Source organism: Chlorocebus sabaeus, chromosome 20 (assembly GCF_047675955.1).
Source record: "Chlorocebus sabaeus isolate Y175 chromosome 20, mChlSab1.0.hap1, whole genome shotgun sequence".
NCBI classification, from domain to species: Eukaryota; Metazoa; Chordata; class Mammalia; order Primates; family Cercopithecidae; genus Chlorocebus; species Chlorocebus sabaeus.
The window spans coordinates 74,549,363-74,567,569 of NC_132923.1; the positions used below are offsets into that span (position 1 = coordinate 74,549,363).

At 48.4% G+C, this 18,207-nt stretch overlaps 1 protein-coding gene across 1 annotated transcript in view; it reads left to right on the plus strand.

The window, feature by feature from the left end:
• Positions 1–18,207, plus strand: part of KANK4 (KN motif and ankyrin repeat domains 4) — a 90,866-nt gene that overhangs the window by 41,898 nt on the left and 30,761 nt on the right. Inside the window, exons 2-6 of the mRNA XM_007978519.3 lie at positions 728–814; positions 7,608–9,485; positions 11,112–11,223; positions 14,147–14,365; positions 16,317–16,404. Coding sequence (XP_007976710.3) covers positions 799–814; positions 7,608–9,485; positions 11,112–11,223; positions 14,147–14,365; positions 16,317–16,404 — 2,313 coding nt within the window. The 5' untranslated portion in view covers positions 728–798. The remainder of the gene's footprint in view (positions 1–727; positions 815–7,607; positions 9,486–11,111; positions 11,224–14,146; positions 14,366–16,316; positions 16,405–18,207) is intronic.

The window sequence follows — 18,207 nt, forward strand, 5'->3', positions numbered from 1 at the left end:
GGGGCAGGAGCTAGGATGTTTACCATTTGAAGAAAGAGTCCTGGAAATGGATTAAAACTTTGGGGAGAATTTATGGTCAAACCTCAAGGCACCCTAATTCAGGGCCAGGGCAATATTCTGCTTGAATAGTTACCCATGTCTTCGGGCCACCCAGGTTGAACTTCCCCTTGTTCTGCCCATGGCTAGAAATCACCTCTAAGTATCAGCTCCCTGTCAGTACTTGCAATTATCTCATCTCTATCTTCTGTTTGATTGACATGTCACACATCATTTATAGGTACTCTGATTCCAGCTTTTTCACAAAGTGGATTATAAGTCTCTTCCAAGGATGGGGACAGGTAGATTTCAACTCTTGAGATTACGGAAAGCGCCCTGTGCTGGTATCAGAAGCCTAGGTCTGATACTAGCACCTTCACAAATATTCTGAGACACCTTAGAGCAATTAACTCCTCAGCCTCAGTTTCCTCATCTGCCAAGCAAGATGGCTGGACCAAATACTTCCACTTCTTTTCATTTCAACTATTGCTAATATTCCATGAAGAAACATTCAGAATTGGACTGTAGAAATGTGTACAGGTTTTTAATCTTCCTCCTTGGAGGACTGTGAGGTCATGGGCACCCTGGGAGAAAGGCAGGGGTGGGTGTTACTTTCTTTAGTGCTATGTTTCCCCAGTACTTATTCAAACTCTAATGAGACTCACCAATTCTGTATCCTCCTTTCTTTCAGAACTCTCCAACAAGTTTTACAGACTCATCTGATGAAGAGTGCCTGAGACACTGAGGGTCAGCGCTCCAAAGATGGAGAAGACAGATGGTAGGCAGGCTGCTTTGTAGGGCCTGTTTTAAGATAAGCACTTGGGCTGGGACAGAATTGTTGCCACAAATCCTGGAAATAGCCTAGGAAAGGCTTACAGGAGATACCCCCAAACAGGCAGTGCTGGTAGGCTTAAGCATGTATTTCAGATTTTGTGTATCTCCAGCCCTAGCCAAGGAAAGAGGCACAATATGGTGAAAGAGCCTCCATTCATACCTAAGTGATTCTACAAGTCATTTAATGTCTTTGATCCTTAATCCTCACATGTATCAGTTAGCTTTGCTGTGTAACAAACAGCCCAACAATTTAGTGACTTAAAGACATTAATTATTTCTCAAAAGATTCTGTGGGTTAGCAGGGCCATTATTCTGGTCTGGGCTGGCATGGTTGATCTTTTCTGGGTTCATTCACATGTCCATGGGCTTCTGGGTGACTTGGCTGGGGCTGGATGACTTAGAATGGCCACACTCACATATCTGGGATATCAGTAGTGACTTGGCCATGTGTCTCTCATCATCCAGGAGGTTGGCTAGGGCTTGTTCACATGGTGGCAGAAGAGTTGAAGCACAACACAAGAACAGACTGACTCCAATGTGCAGATAATGTTCCAATCTCTGCATATGTCATATTGCTGTTGACCCACTGCCCAACACAGTCATAAGGCCACATCTAGTGTCAGTGTGGTAGGGGAGTACCCCAAGGGTTGGATATTATTGTGACTATCTTTGCAAACAGTTGACCACACCTTGTCTATAAACAGGTATTAATACTATTTCATAGGGTTAGTAAAGAACTAAATTACACAATGCATGGAAAGTTGTCGAGTAACAACTACCTAGCATAATGAATGTTGGAATGTTCCCCTCTTCCTGTCCCCAGGAAACTTGCAGAAGGCCACAGTCTAGACCCCAATATCCTGACTTCTAATGAATGTTTTTCTAGATCACCAAATATCAGGAAACAGAGAGCCTCTAATTCCCCTTGAATCACATGGGCCTTCACCAGTGCAGGACTTAGGGACCTGACATCAGCTCCTGCCCTGCCTCTTCTTCCAAATGCAGTTCCCATATATTTCAATATTTCAATAGTTGCTTTTCTCCCCAGAGAGCTGCCTTTTCAGTACATCCCTGGCAGTGGTCCCACAGAACACCCACTCATTCCCTCAAAAGCCCCAGGGGCCTGTCAGCCCAGCTGCCTCTAAGTCCCTTGTCAGCACACTGGGGAGGTCTGCTGTCCACGTGATCGCTCATATGAGCTCAAGAAAGACTCCCTCCTTTCAGCCATGGGCCTCCCAGAACAGGGACAAGCCTTCCCAGAGGGGAAGGCTTCCTTCCCTGTCTTGGCCTTTGGAAGAGTTTCGTTTTACTCCCCTTCTTTATGGCTTTATTTTCAGCCACTTTCTCTCTAGTTTCTGTTTTTCCCATTTACTTCAGAGACTGAATATAGGCTTTTGAACTTCTCTTTAAACGCTTTAAATGCCTCTAGTTGGTTCACACTTTAAACGCCTCTAGTTGGTTCACTTACCTGCTTTACTTCACTTGTCCCTTCAGATAATTACTCCTTACCTTGTCCCCTTCAAGTCCCCTTTTCTCCTGTCTGTGTGTAACTCTGAAGCTGACTGTGTTTGTAGGTCCTATATAAGGGTCTAGTGATCTGTTGCACTCTTAAGCAAGACTCCATAGGGAATTCCAGGTAGCTCTGAGCCTCCTCTATCTTTCTTTTTTCTTCTCCCCAGACTCATTTGCCCACTTTCTCCAGAAATATTTTCTTGGACTCTCATTCCCTCTTGAGCTGTAGGGAGACAGCACATGCTCAGTGAATCCTCCTCGGCCGCATTCAGAACCTGCCCACCCTTGCTGTTAGGGTCCTTCAGTGAGTGTCTACTCTGGGCTGTGTTCTCTAGTGCATTCATGCTAATAATGACAACAACTCTGTAAGTTAGGCGTTGTTATCTCCACTTTACAAATGGAGAAATTGAGGCAGAGGGAAATGAAATAATTTGCCCAGAATCACACAAGTGGGAGATGACAGCCAGGATTCAAATCCAGCCAGGTTGGCCATGTGTTGGTTTATTTCATCTGAATTTCATTTTGAGCAGAGTCAGGTCCTTCTAACTGATTCCCACCCTGGCCCAGTGCCTGGAATTCTGAGCTCTCGCATACCTGCCACCAGGTAGAATGAACAGGAGCAGAGCTGCTTGTGAGGGCAGTCTTTCAGCCTATCAGCTCAAGCTCCCTCATCAAAGCCCAGCATTCCTCTTGTGCTGGGAGAAAGAGAAGGAATGCAGAGTGGCAGGTGGCAGGAGGGCAACATGATGGATCACTCTGTGTGTGTGTGTGTGTGTGTGTGTGCGCGCGCGCTAGCTTAGGAAAGCACCTATTAAACCTGCTATTAAACCTGTCATCCTTGGTAGCTGCTCAACCTCACTTGCCCTCCTCTCCCTTGTGGAAGATTCTGCCTTTAAATCTGCTGTTTCTTATTTGATGCTATGATTGTATTTGTGCTCTGGATCTGTGCCCAGAAGCCGTTGGGCAAATCGGTGCATTTCTAGTGAATTGAGGCAATAAGCAGATAAATAATGCAGCCTCTCCTTTAGGAGAGCTCTTTGCCTTCTAGGTCATAAATCTGCTCTCTACTTAACTTTCGATAAATATCTCTTCTCTGTTTGGCCTGTCCTTGTAATCCGGGGGGCTGTTGAGCAGACCAGTAGGTCTAAGAGTATAGCCAGTGCAACTTGGAAAACTAATGGAGAGCAATACAAGATATTGTTCTCATTTACTAAAATTGCCAGTGTGTTTCTTTGTGGGGGTACGGGAAGGTCGGGGAGCAAGTTGGTTTAAAAAATTGTGTGAGTCGGCTGGGCATGGTGGCTCATGCCTGTAATCCCAGCACTTTGGGAGGCTGAGGCAGGCGGATCACCTCAGGTCAGGAGTTCAAGACCAGCCTGGCCAACATGGTGAAACCTCGTTTCTACTAAAAATACAAAAAAAAAAAAAAAAGCCAGGTGTGGTGGCACGCACCTGTAATCCCAGCTACTCGGGAGGCTGAGGCAGGAGAATCACTTGAACCTGGAAGGCAGAGGTTGCAATGAGCCAAGACTGCGCCGTTGCACTCCAGCCTGGGCAACAAGAGGGAAATTCTGTAAGAAAGAAAGAAAAGAAAGAAAGAAAGAAAGAAAGAAAGAAAGAAAGAAAGAAAGAAAGAAAGAAAGAAAGAAAGAAAGAAAGAAAGAAAGAAAGAAAGAAAGAAAGAGAGAGAAAGAGAAAGAAAGAGAGAGGGAGGGAGGGAGGGAGGGAGGGAGCAAGGAAGGAAGGAAGGAAGGAAGAGAGAGAGAGAGAGAGAGAGAAAGAGAGAAAGAGAGAAAGAAAGAAGGAAAGAAAGAAAGAAAGAAAGAAAGAAAGAAAGAAAGAAAGAAAGAAAGAAAGAAAGAAGGAAAGAAAGAAGGAAGGAGGGAGGGAGGGAAGGAGGGAGGAAGGAAAATGTGCCCCAGGAAATGCCACCATTTGCAGCTTTTTTAAACCTGTCCCTTTCCCTCCATTACCTTGAGCTCCTCTCACCTTAATCATGTCAGCAGCCTCCCAGCTGATCTGGGGGCTCTGGTTTGCCTTTCTGTTAATCCTTGGCAAGATGCTCTTTTTGAAATCACATTCAACCAAGTCACTCCCTTGTTTAAAACACTTCGGTGATTCCCATCACCTAAAGCGTAAAGTCAAAACTTGTTCACGTGCATACAAGTTGCTCCATGATCTGGCTGTGGCTGTCCTTTCCAATTTTATCTTTCTCTACCACGTTTTAAGTACTGGCCATATCAGCTGCATTTATAGAACTTTGAAATACTGTGTGATTTCACCCTCCATCCCTTTGCACGTTCTCTATGGAGAGCTAGATTTTCTGTCTTGGCTATCTATTGCTGCATAACAAGTCATCCCAAAACTTGGTGGCTTAATACAGTAATTTATTATTAACACAGGCTCAGTTCAGTGATTCTCACTTGGGGTCCCTCCTGTAGTTGAAGTCAGATGATGGCTGAAGACTTTTTTACTCATGCGTGGCATCTGGGCTAGGATGACTGGAACTGCTTGGGGCTGGCTGGGCATTTCCTTCCCTTTCTCCACTTGACCTTTCTGTGGGGCTGTTTGAGCTTCCTCGCAACATAGCAGTCTCGGGGAAGGCGGACTTCTTACATGGCAGCTGGCTTCCCAATGAGTGTGCATTCTAAGAGAGCCAGGTGGAAGCTATGGGGCTTCTTATGACCTAGCCTTCAAGATCTCTGAGCATCAGCCATATTCTTTCGGTTAAAGCAGTCACAGGCCAGCCCAGATTCAAAGGCCTGGAAAGGTAGACTCCACCTTTAAATATAAAATTAGCTTGCTTGTCCAAAGGGGGTAGGAATTGGTGGTGGTCACCTTGAAGATAAATTGCTACAATGTCTTTTACTCTCTTGTTCTCCTGGTAAGTCCCTATTTGTTCATTTATCACCCAGTTGTATGTCACTTTTGTGTAAAGTCATCCCTCTCCTACCTAGGAAAAATTGGTCTCCAAGTCCAAAAAAAAATAATTCTGCAGAAACTAGAAAAATAAGTCAGGGAAGAAGCCTGTACCATGAGCATGCAACTGTTACTCTCCTTATCTCACTGCATTGTATGTGTTCGTGTCTCTCCTGCCTCACCATAAATCCTTTGAAGGCAGAGGCTGAACCTGATTCATCTTGGTGTCCTTAGGATCTAGCTTAGCACATAGGTGCTCAATAAATGGGTGGTTGAGGTAAGTGAATTGAATCACAGCTATTTTATAATTTTAACCTAGTGCCTACTACCCTTAAAACCAAGCAATCAACCAGTCACAACATGTTTGTGGAGACCAGCAGTGAGTCACATAAGTCAGTTTTCATTATGGGGCTTCCATTGTCTATATTTTGGGATTCCACAAAGATAAACTGAATGTTTATCATCTGTGAGGCATCGTCCCAAGTACTTTATTATTAATTAACTAGTCCTCACAATAATCTTTTTTTTTTTTTTTTTGAGATGGAATTTTGCTATTGTTGCCTAAGCTGGAGTACAATGGTGCAATCTCGGCTCACCACAACCTTCGCCTCCTGGGTTCAAGCAATTCTCCTGCCTCAGCCTCCTGAGTAGCTGGGATTAGAGGCACCTGCCACCATGCCCGGCTAACTTTTTGTATTTTTAGTAGAGATGGGGTTTCACCATGTTGGCCAGGCTGGTCTCAAACTCCTGACCTCAAGTGATCCACCCACCTCGGCCTTCCAAGGAGCTGAGATTACAGGCGTGAGCCACCGCACCCAACTGTCCTCACAATAATCTTATTTTACCTGTTATTATTCCCACTTTACAGATGATGAAACATAGGAAGGCTAAGTAACTTCCCCAAGGTCATACAGCAGAGATCTAGACCAGGCTCCAGAATCTGTATTCTGAACCTCTGTACTCTCCACTAATGTTCTCTCCTGAGCTCAATATTTTCAGAGACTGTTTAGCAGGATGTCACAGAGGTAATTAGGCATGTCACATGAGGAACATCAAAGAAACAAAGACTATTTAACCTGAAGAAGAAGCTGCTTGGCAACAGGCCCCTATGGATGCAGATAATTGAGGGACTGGCTTGTTTCCAGTGTCCTCTGTTGCGGTCAACAGGTGGATGCCGCAAGGAGATCCTGGAACCTTGGTGTAATGGAGAACTTCCTCATCATGATGATTCCCCAGGGTATGGGTTGCCCTGGAAAGTCAAGTCCCATTCTTCTTGGAGGATGGATACCAATGTCCCTTTTTACATTAACTGGCCCTTTTACCACATTTTATCCAGTGTGTGAAAAATGCGGTTTCTTTCTTTCTCTCTTCTTCCCTTCCCCTTCCCTTTCCCCTTCCCCTTCCTCTTGCCCTTCTCCTTCCTTCCTTCCTCCCTGCGTCCCTCCCTCTCTCCCACTCCCTTCCTTCCTTCCTTCCTTCCTTCCTTCCTTCCTTCCTTCCTTCCTTCCTTCCTTCCTTCCTTCCTTCCTTCCTTCCCTCCTTCCTTCCTTCCTCTCTTCACTGAGTTCCTGACCAAAGGAGGTGTTTTCTTACTTGGCATGGGTTTATGAAAGTGAATTTCATGTTTGTTAAGCACTAGGCAATTTTCAGATGCAAAGAGCGTAGGCCGTGCATGATTACTTGTTCCAGTTCTCTCTGATCTGTGCATACCTGAGGCGCAGGCATCTGCACAAGCTTAAATAATGTAAAAGGCATAACTCATTGATACCTCCGGCTTTAGCAAGATTTACTCCTACCAATTTGAGTCATGCAAGTTAGGGTGTTTTTTTTTTTTGCAGATTTCTTTTTTACTGCTGAACTACTTGTGTATCTTATCCTTCAAAATCTTCCATATCTGTAATTGCCAATTAGTACCCTGATTTGGCAAATTCCTAGGCACTTCAGTTCAGCAATTATATGATTCAAACCCAGAAAAGCAGTTTGAGACCATTTTGTTTTGCTGGTCTGCAGGCAGATTCCCTAGTAGTAATCCAGATGTTGTGCTGCAAACTGGAAACCATTCTCTCCCCATTTCCTTGCAGACATTGGCTAAGTACACATTGATTTAATAAGATGATTTCCCAATACAGCCAAAAAGACTGAGCATCTCGGCATAATTTAGAGGCTATAACATTTAGGAGAAGTCTCATGTGATAGTGTTAAGTTAAAATCAGAGATATTAGGCCTCATCGCCCTGTAATGCTTAATTAACTTTGTGCTTTTTTTTTTTGCTTTTTTTTTTTTTTAACTTGTCTTATGTCTCCCAGCCAAAGACCAGTCCTGTCAGGGGGATGAAGAGAAAGACCCTCCGAAGAGGCACCCTTACTCTGTGGAGACCCCATATGGCTTTCATTTAGACCTGGACTTCCTCAAGTATGTGGATGACATCGAGAAGGGGAACACCATCAAAAGAATTCCTATCCACAGAAGGGCCAAGCAGGCCAAGTTTAGCACTCTGCCCCGAAACTTCAGCCTTCCTGACAGTGGGGCTCGCCCCCCTGCAGCCCCGCCGCCCCAAAACTGGTCCCCAGTGGTGCCAAGGAAGGCATCGCTTGGGACACAGGAGCAAACCCAGTCACTGCCGCTTGGTAATGCCTCCCAGGCCTCAACCAGCGCGAGTGAGGTGAGCTACCACAGGAGGGCCCTGTTGGCAGAGGCCACCAGGCAGTTGGAAGCTGCTGAACCAGAGGATGCCGAGGTCACCCTTGGGAGTGGACGGCCCCAGCTATTGAGAGCATCCAGCATGCCTGCCACGCTGCTGCACAGCAGGGCTTCTGAGGAGCCAGGCCTCAGCCCGGGGCCTCCTGCCCCTCCTGCCCTCCCTCCCCTTCAGGGTGAAGGCAGCGTCTGCGATGGCACCTTTGGCCCTGCAGAAGGATTGGCAGGTTTCCACAGCTCCAGCCCACAAGCATCAACTCGGATTCCGGAGCTGGTCCAGGAGGGAGCTGAGCCTCCAGAGGGCACGGTGAAGGCTCCAAATCACCTCCCTCTCCCAGGCCCTCCTTCCTCATTCCAGAATGTGCTTGTAGTTCTAGAGGACAAGGAAGATGAACACAAAGCCAGAAAAGCAGAGGTGGTGTTCACCCCCGGCTCCCCCACACCAAGCCCTCCTCCTCTGCCATCACCCATCCCTGAGAATGAGCTCCTCCTGGAAGAAATCGAGCTCAACATCAGTGAGATTCCACCCCCGCCACCTGTAGAGGTGGACGTGAGAAGCATTGGCATCAGAGTAACGGAGGAAAGCCTGGGCCTTGCCAGGGTGGATCCAGGCAGCATCTCCAGCCTGAAACAGCAGGTCTCGGCCCTGGAGGGAGAGTTGTCTGGAAGAACCGAGGAACTGGTGCAGGTCAGAGCTGCCCTCCAGCAGCAGAAAGAGGAAATCAAGGCTAGGGAGCAAAGAATTCGAGAGCTGGAGTTCACTGTAGCCCAACTGGAAGGACAGCTTCACCAAGAGAACACCAAAGACACTCAGGGCCAGACGGACGCCATGGTGAACACTGACCCTGTCCATGGACTCTTGACCAGGGAGTCGTGTGACAAGGGCATTGAGGTCAACCTTCTAGGCAGCATGGAGTCTGAAAGCTGGGGACACCGAGGAGAGGAAAATGGCCTCCTATGGGGGCCAGATGGTCATAAACAAGGGGATCAGAGCCCAGCAGAACATGTGCCCCAGCTGTCACTGCCACAGGGACCCGAGCAAGTCCTTACCCCCTCTGTACATAGCTTCCTCTCCACTGAACTCAGGATTGAAGAAGCAGGCACTGAACAGGAAGGAGGCCCTCAGGGAGGAACCAGGGGAGCAGGAGGCTTTCTGTGGGGCAGCGACAGAAAGACTCCCCCAGCAGGGAGAGAGGAGGCCAATTCCGATCTCCCAGGGAAGGAGCGCCAGGGAAGGCCACCGAGCTCGCCAACAGATGCCACTATTGGGCAGTACGTGAAGAAGATCCAGGAGCTCCTGCAGGAGCAGTGGAACTGCCTGGAGCACGGGTACCCAGAGCTGGCCAGTGCCATCAAGCAGCCGGCCTCCAAGCTCAGCAGCATCCAGAGCCAGTTGCTGAGCTCCCTCAACCTGCTGCTGTCAGCCTACTCGGCCCAGGCTCCCCCACCCAAGGAGCCGCCGGCCTCCTCCTCCTCCCCGCCGATGGGTAAATACCGTCAATACAGGGGCCTGAGACAGGGAGCCCTTTCTCCTTCACATGATGAGGCAGAGAGAACAAGGTTTTCATTATATTAATGTGCTTTTAAAAAGATTTTAGCAGCTGGGAGCAGTGGCTCAGGCCTGTAATCCCAGCGCTTTGGGAGGCCAAGGTGGGCAGATCACCTGAGATCAGGAGTTCAAGACCAGCCTGGTCAACATGGCGAAACCCCATCTCTACCAAAAATACAAAAATTAGCCGGGCATGGTGGTGGGCGCCCTGTAATCCCAGCTACTTGGAAGGCTGAGGCAGGAGAATCGCTTGAACCTCGGAGGCAGAGGTTGCAGTGAGCTGAGATCACACCATTGCACTCCAGCCTGGGTGACAGAGCGAGACTCCATCTCAAAAAAAAAAAAAGAAAGAAAGAAAAAAGAATAAAAGATTTTAGTACTTCCAGAAACCCAGTGGAATAAAAACTAATGTGTATGACAGTGGAGGCTCGGGACCTCTACTCTTGCCTTTGCTCTAAGGTTGGGTCTGACTGTGAGGCCACTGCCTACAGCTGTATGGATAGCACAGGGCACAAAGATGGCAGCCAGGGAGGGCAAATGAAAGTTGAAAGCCAGCCTACACTCCATTTGCCAAGCCTTGCACTGCAGCACCGCATCCACCCAGAGGGGGCTGTTCTCATTTGCATTGTGCAAAGGCAGTGTCTGGGGCCAACAATGGCCCTGCTGCGTGGACTCCAAACCTCTTCCTGGGCTTTTGCATTCCTGTGTTCCTCTCTGGTTCTTGCACAGTGGAAGTTTTCTATAGCCTGGTTTTGGAGGAACATTATATTGATATCTGGTATAGTTCACTGAATATTTTCTCTGCATGCATGTGTGTGTGTACGTGCTTGTGTGTGTACAGGGGCAGGAGATTGAGTGCTGCTCACATATGGAACTGGGCCCTTCGGCTGAGCAGCACTTCCTCTTGTAACAGATCAAACCCTCTTCACTGTTGGGTAAAGTGGAACCACATTTTGCTTTGCTGGGCAGCATGCAAGTCTGCTTCCTACCACAAATCACGATTTGGCTGCTTTCTCGTTGTTTCGGTGCTAGTTCTAGCCTTGCCGGTTGGGAACCGCCTCCTGTCCTGTGGAGCACAATGCAAGATCTGTGTCCTTGCTCATGTGTCTACTGTGAGCACGGTGTCATCACCACTCCCACAACCCTAGTGTCAACATGCATTTGTGAGCCAGGAAGGACCACTGAGATGCCCTTGAGCAGAAGTGGGTGCTGGACCATGAGTCCAGAGGCCTAAGTTCTTCTCCTGCACTGCCATTCACTGAGCAAGTCTGGGCCTCAGATTTCCCAGCCGTAAGACAAGGACAGCAATGACACCTACGCCACATTGTTCTTCATCCACACCTAGAGGGGCATCGTTAACAGAGACAGTTCTCCCGACATTGAGCAGAAAGCAAGGCTCCCCCAAGAGGTCCCCAAAACACTGATTTACATGATCTGGTTCCCTGTCCTTCCCTTACCTCTCCACACACCGGCAATCCTTGTCCCCTCAAAGTAATATCCTGGTTTTGATACATTGCCATGCGTCCCCAAGATCATTCTAACCTGTGATGTTGTGTCTGCCTAGAGATCTCCCCGTCGACCAGCCTTAAATCCATAATGAAAAAGAAAGACTATGGCTTCCGTGCAGGAGGTAATGGAACCAAAAAGAACCTTCAGTTTGTTGGGGTTAACGGTGGGTAAGCATCGCTTGTGAAGCTCAGACTGCCTTTCTTGCTACCTCTCCGGCTATGGTCCTTCACACTCTCTTTTCCTAGGGGGAGGCATCTGGTTTTCATTCCTCTTCAAGGGAATTAATTTCAATGGCCCTTTACAACTCCATCTCGGGTTTGCATGTGTTTGGCTTCCTGCCAGCTGTGGTGGTCTGTTGGAACCTCTGCTTTTAATATGTCTTGGCTTTGGTCTTCCCCAGGGCCAGGACTCCAGGTGGCTTCTGGGAGTTTTGGGGGTATACAGGCCCTTAGAGGAAGGCATTTAACTTGAACCATAAAACTGAAACTAGTAACAAACTTTGTTAATTCATGGAACTTCAAATTTCATCCATTTAATTTTTTTCTTCCTTTAACTTCCTGCAAGTCAAGCCCAAGTGTTTGGGGATGAAGAAAAACGACTAGACTATTGACGTAGAACATGAACAAAACCTTATAAATTCTAGAGAATTGAATGTTCAACGAACACTTATTAAATGCCAACAGTACGCTCGGTCGTGGAGATTGAAAAGTCAAATAAATAAAGGTCCCAGCCTTTAGCTCACAGATAACAGAAGTAAAGATGAAATACTGATGTGCTGAGATAGGTTCTGTTAGGCAAGGAAGCCCAAACCCTGAAGGCTGCCCAGAGAGCTCAGGATCCCTGCTAATTTGAGTCACACCAGAAGGGAAGACATTAAACGCCAACAAGGGGAAATGTCAGAAATGAACTGGGGCCGGGTGCGGTGGCTCATGCCTGTAATCCCAGCGCTTTGGAAGGCTGAGGTGGACAGATCACCTGAGGCCAGGATTTCAAGATCAGCCTGACCAACATGGTGAAACCCCATCTCTACTGAAAATACAAAATTAGCTGGGTGTGGGGGCACACATCTGGTAGTCCCAGCTACACAGGAGACTGAGGCAGGAGAGTCGCTTGAATCCAGGAGGCAGAGGTTGCAGTGAGTTGCCAAGATTGTGTCACTGCATTCCATCCTGGGCGACAGAGCAAGACTCAGTCTCAAAAAAAAAGAAAAGAAAAAGAAATGATAAACTGGGTGTCACAGGCGAGTTGCTGTTCCCACTTCCACTAACATCTGACACGGGATTGTGTGCTTTCACAGTTCATGTACAGAAAAGGAGAATCAGCCTAATCTCAAAGCCTAGTGTAGATCACGTCTCTCCCCAGCTTAAACAACCCCAGCGGTCCCCACTCTGCATCCAAACCTGGAAGAACCAAATCATGGCTCTGCTCAGCCTTAGTCCCTGCCACTGCCGTTCCTTCCCTCCCTCCAATGGGCTGAGCTCAGGCCCATCTCAGGGCCCTGGCACTTGCCGTTGCCCTGCTAAAGGCCTCCTCTCCTGGACATTCAGCATTTGTTACTCCAGTGCAGTGATTCTCAGCCTTGGTTGCACGCTGGAAACACCAGGGGAGCTTTTAAAACATCCCAGTGTCTGGGTCCTTTCCCTGAACACTCTGGTTTAATCAGTCTGGGTGCAGTCCACATACTGGGAATTCTAAACATCCTCAAATGATTCTAATGTACCACTAATGTTAGGAACTTCTGCGCTAATTAAAGTAGCCACTCCTCTTATCCTTCTATCCCATGGCTCTTTTTTTTATTTTATTCATTTTTTTGTCACCACCTGAATGTAATATTTGTTTACATGTTCATTTTCTGACTCTCCCTACTAGAATATAAGCTCCACTAGGGCAGGCAGGGACTTTGGTATAGGATTTAGAACTGCCCCGGCACATAGTAGGTGCTCAATACATTCCTGTTGAATGAATAAGTGAACTTCCAGGCAAAGTTTTTATGGAAGCAGTTCCAAGATGAGTACTGTTTGGGAAATGTAATATGCCCTCCACTCTGTTAATCACAAACGTGAAAGGTTGTTCCTGCATAATAGAGGAAGAAATATCTAGGGTTTAAGTGAGACAGAATATAAGCATACCAGGGAGTAGACTGGGTTTGCAAATCCATTGAGCACAGGGGTTTTATGTAGAGGCCACCATTCAGAGAAGGGTCCTTAGGGGGTTCAGTGGAAGCCATGGCCACCTTTCCCTGTGGCTGTGTCCAGTGGCCCAAGAATGTGAAATCATCTTACCACCAGCATTCTCCATCAGGGATCTCCTGTTGAATATCAGTAGAGGAGTCAATAAATCTTCCAGGACTTTCCTCCATGGCCTCTGGCCTCTGGCCTCTGGTCTGCCAACTCAACAGAGTCACTTATAATTGAACATAAGGGTCACTACCAGGAAAGAGGACCATGAGTCACGTGGCCTGTGCTCTCCCTGTTTTTGCTCCAAGCAATAGTTCAAACAGGTTGCAGTGAAGGCAGGCAGATGTTGTGTTGGGGTATCCCACGGAGCGCTGGATGTAGGTGTGGAGGAGTTCATGCCCTGCCACGTGCAAGCTGGGCTGGCACAGGCTGAAGGGAGGACTCGCTCTCACCCAGAGATGTGAAGATTTGCAGGCAACTTGGCGAACTCAGGGTGGAGGTGGGGATGTTTGCCTGGAGTTGGGCCCCTCTCCGGACCTAACATTAGGATTCCACAAGCAAACGCTTTCATGAGAACGTTGTGATGGCCTGTCCGGATCACCAAATGCATCAACCAATGAGGGGACAGGCTACTGGTGGGTTTGCTGCAGTGAGCACAGTTAATTATTTTGACAATGAGCACAGTTAATTGAGTCTCCCCAAATAGCCTCCCTGCACCATGCAGTCAGAAAGACTGCAGTCTTTCCGACACTAAGATTCCTGGGAGCCTGTCACCCTGCCGGCAGGTGTAGAGAGTCGGGGAGGAGGTTAGCAAGCTGCGGAGTGTGACCCGAGGCCTGCCCAGCTCTCACTGGTGTTGACATGGGCACTGGGCAGGAAAGACAGGACGAGTGACCTTTGTTTCCTACCCCAGGTATGAGACCACCTCGAGTGAGGAGACCAGCGGTGAGGACAGCTCCCCAGAGGACTTGTCTGACAGTGAGGCTGAGAAGAAGTGTGATGGCCCAGACCACAGGCATGTCAAAGACGCCCACCTCACCTTCGAGGCTGGGCAGGGCATCCCCGAGGGCGCCTGCCATGCTGCCCAGGAAAGTGGGGCTGAGGAAGAAGTCCCCCACTCCAAGGCTGAGAGGTGAGTAAATGGACACAAACGCAGGCACTTATTCCTCTGAAAAAGGGCAAGGGCATATATCCACCCGCTCATGCGATCATTTGTTCATTCGTGTACCCATCCACTCGCCAGTGTTGTTTAAGTCTCTGTTTCATGCCCACACTGTGCACTGATTAAATGAGGCAGATATATAGCTCCTGCTTTCGTGGAATGTACTGTCACAGCCGGTGTCTATGTATAAAGTCAACATTTACCTAGCGCTAAACTGTGAAGGACTTTACAAGTATCCTTTCAACAGTCCTGCAGGGTAGAAGTTATTGTGACCACCACACTGTACAGATGTGGAAACAGAGACTTAGGGAAGTGCAGGGATGCAGCCAGCAGAGCAGGGACCCCAGCCCCAGTCCTTCTGACTGTTACCCATAAGCTTTTCTGCCTGTCCTGTTGACCATGCTGGCTTTTAAAGTGATGTGTCTTTTTTTTTTTTTTTTTTTTTGAGACAGAGTCTTGCACTGTCACCCGGGCTGGAGTGAAGTGGCACAATATCGGCTCACTGCAACCTCTGCCTCCCGGGTTCAAGTGATTCTGCTGCTTCAGCCTCCCCAGTAGCTGGGACTACAGGCGCCCACCACCATGCCCAGCTTTTTTTTTTTGTATTTTTTAGTAGAAATGGGGTTTCACTATGTTGGCCAGGCTGATCTTGAACGCCTGACCTTGTGATCCACCCGCTTCAGCCTCCCGAAGTGCTGGGATTACAGGTGTGCGCTACAAGTGCCTGGCCAGTGATGTGTCTTTTAAAGTGATGGGAGCAGCCAGGCACCATGGCTCACAGCTGTAATCCCAGCACTTTGGGAAGCTGAGGTGGGAGGATCCCTTGAGGTTAGGAGTTCGAGACTAGCCTGGGCAACGGAGTGAGACTCTGTCTCTATTTTAATTATAATATTTAATTTTTTAAGAAAAAATAATAGAAGTAAAGTGATGGAAGGTCATATGGGAGGAAAAGAAGAGCATTGCCTTTGGAGTCAGGCATACCTGGACTCAATTCCTGCCTCTGCCACGGTGTTACTTTAGGCAAAGTCCTTGAGCTGTGGTTGCCTCAGTTTCCTCATCTGTCAAATGTGCATAATAGCAACTTGATAGGTTTGATCGAGAACTACATGAGAAAAAGCAAGTAAATGCTTGGCACAGCACCTCCCACATACTAGGCTCTCAGTAAATGGTAGAAACAAGACGGTTTTTACCATTATCATCACTATCACCATCTCCAGCCTGGCTGCCAGAGGAGTGGTGAACAGTGAACGGGAGCCGATTGTCACCCAGGTCAGGGCTGCTCCAACGTGGCAGCAAGATAAGGACAGGCCAAGTGAGTCGGCTTCTTTGTGTCCAGTGTCTTTAAGCCTCACCTGAGGCCTCATGGTGCTGAACCTTCCTTCAGACTAATACGGGAAGAGTGCTTGTCACTGTGGACACCCCAGCTTCAACGAGTCTCATATTACTGACTCTTTTAGTACTTATGATGTCCTCCATGGAAGAATAACCCAAAGAAATTTTCTGGTATGGATTGGATTCTTTGATTTTTTTTTTCCAGCCTCCCAGGCAGAAAATATGTGGTCCAAAGTCAGAAAGACAGCCCTCCCCTTCCCAGCATGCCAGGAAATGCAGCTGGGCCTGTCCACCACCCCCTACCACAACCCCCCACCTAAATGCTTTGGTTATCGGCCCCAGCCCCTGACAAAAGCAGGATTAAATGGGCGACACACTTGGCTCATCTTCAGAAGCGTTCAGAAGCCAAGTCACATCGGCACACACCATGGTCACTCTGAATTTCTGAAGCACGCCCCCTCCTAGGGCAGTTGCCCAGGTTGGATTTTTGAGCTGCTGAGATGTGAAAGAGGAGGAGAGTGAAAGTCTTGTTTATCAACATGAAGAATTATTATGTAAATATGTGTGTATATATATTTGTTTTCTTTAGATATAAACCCTCAGAAGAATTTCTTAATGCATGCCAGGCACTGAGCCAGCATCTGCCAGAAACTGGGACCACCACGGACCAGCTCTTGGTACTGTAATTTTTCATTGTCATGTAAAGATTTCCCTTCTGTTTAAGACATTAACTCTGCCAGGGTGACTTTAGTCCCTTGCAGTGGTGTAAGTGTGCAGTTTACAGTGTGAGGCAGTAGTGTGGGCGTGCAGTGATGTGAATGGTGTGAGTGTGCAGTGTGAGGCAGCAGTGAGAGTGTGCAGTGGTGTGAGTATACAATGCACAGTGTGAGGCAGTGGTGTGAGTGTGCAGTGGTGTGAGTGTGCGGTGCACAGTGTGAGGCAGTGGTGTGAGTGTGCAGTGTGAGGCAGTGGTGTGAGTGTGCAGTGCACAGTGTGAGGCAGTGGTGTGAGTGTGCAGTGTGAGGCAGTGGTGTGAGTGTACAGTGGTGTGAGTGTGCAGTGTGAGGCAGTGGTGTGAGTGTGCAGTGGTGTGAGCATAAAGTGCACAGTGTGAGGCAGTGGTATGAGTGTTTAGTGGTGTGAGTGTGCAGTGTGAGGCAGTGGTGTGAGTGTGCAGTGTGAGTCAGTGGTGTGAGTGTGCAGTGGTGTGAGTGGTGTGAGTGTGCAGTGTGAGGCAGTGGTGAGAGTGTGCAGTGGTGTGAGTATACAATGCACAGTGTGAGGCAGTGGTGTGAGTGTACAGTGGTGTAGTGTACAGTGTGAGGCAGTGGTGTGAATGTGCAATGGTGTGTTGTGGGTGTGCTGTGTGAGGCAGTGGTGTGAGTGTGCAGTGGTTCAAGTGGTGTGAGTATACAGTGCACAGTGTGAGGCAGTGGTGGGAGTGTGTAGTGGTGTGAATGGTGTGAATGTGCAGTGCACAGTATGAGGCAGTGGTGTGAGTGTACAGTAGTGTGAGTGTTGTGAGTTTGCAGTGTGAGGCAGTGGTGTGAACGTGCAGTGGTGTGAGTGTTGTGAGCACACACTGTGAGGCAGTGGTATGAGTGTGCAATGGTGCAAGTGGTGTGTGTGTGCAGTGTGAGTCAGTGGTGTTAATGTGCAGTGGTATGAGTTGTGAGTGCACAGTGTAAGGCACTGGTGTGATTGTGCAGTGTGAGGCAGTGGTGTGAGTGTGCAGTGTGAGTCAGTGGTGTGAGTGTGCAATGGTGTGAGTGTGCAGTGTGAGTCAGTGGTGTGAGTGCAGTGGTGTGAGTGTGCAGTGCACAGTGTGAGGCAGTGGTGTGAGTGTGCAGGGGTGAGTGTGCAGTGTGAGGCAGTGGTGTGAGTGCAGTGGTGTGAGTGTGCAGGGGTGTGAGTGCACAGTGTAAAGCAGTGGTGTGAGTGTGCAGTGGTGTGAGTGTGCAGTGCACAGTGTAAGGCAGTGGTGTGAGTGTGCAGTGGTGTGAGTGTGCAGTGTGAGGCAGTGGTGTGAGTGTGCAGTGGTGTGAGTGTGCAGTGTGAGGCAGTGGTGTGAGTGCAGTGGTGTGAGTGTGCAGCGTGAGGCAGTGGTGTGAGTGTGCAGTGGTGTGAGTGTGCAGTGTGAGTCAGTGGTGTGAGTGTGCAGTGGTGTGAGTGTGCAGTGTGAGTCAGTGGTGTGAGTGTTTAGTGGTGTGAGTGTGCAGTGTGAGTCAGTGGTGTGAGTGTGCAGTGGTGTGAGTGTGCAGTGTGAGGCAGTGGTGTGAGTGTGCAGGGGTGTGAGTGATGTGAGTGTACAGTGCATAGTGTGAGGCAGTGGTGTGAGTGTACAGTGCACAGTGTGAGGCAGTGGTGTGAGTGTGCAGGCCAGGGCCCCTTTCCTCTGGGTGTTCTCTCCTTTACCCAAGCACTGCTGCCTGAAGTGATGAGTCACACTGAGGAAGTGGAGCCCGTGGATATGCACAAGA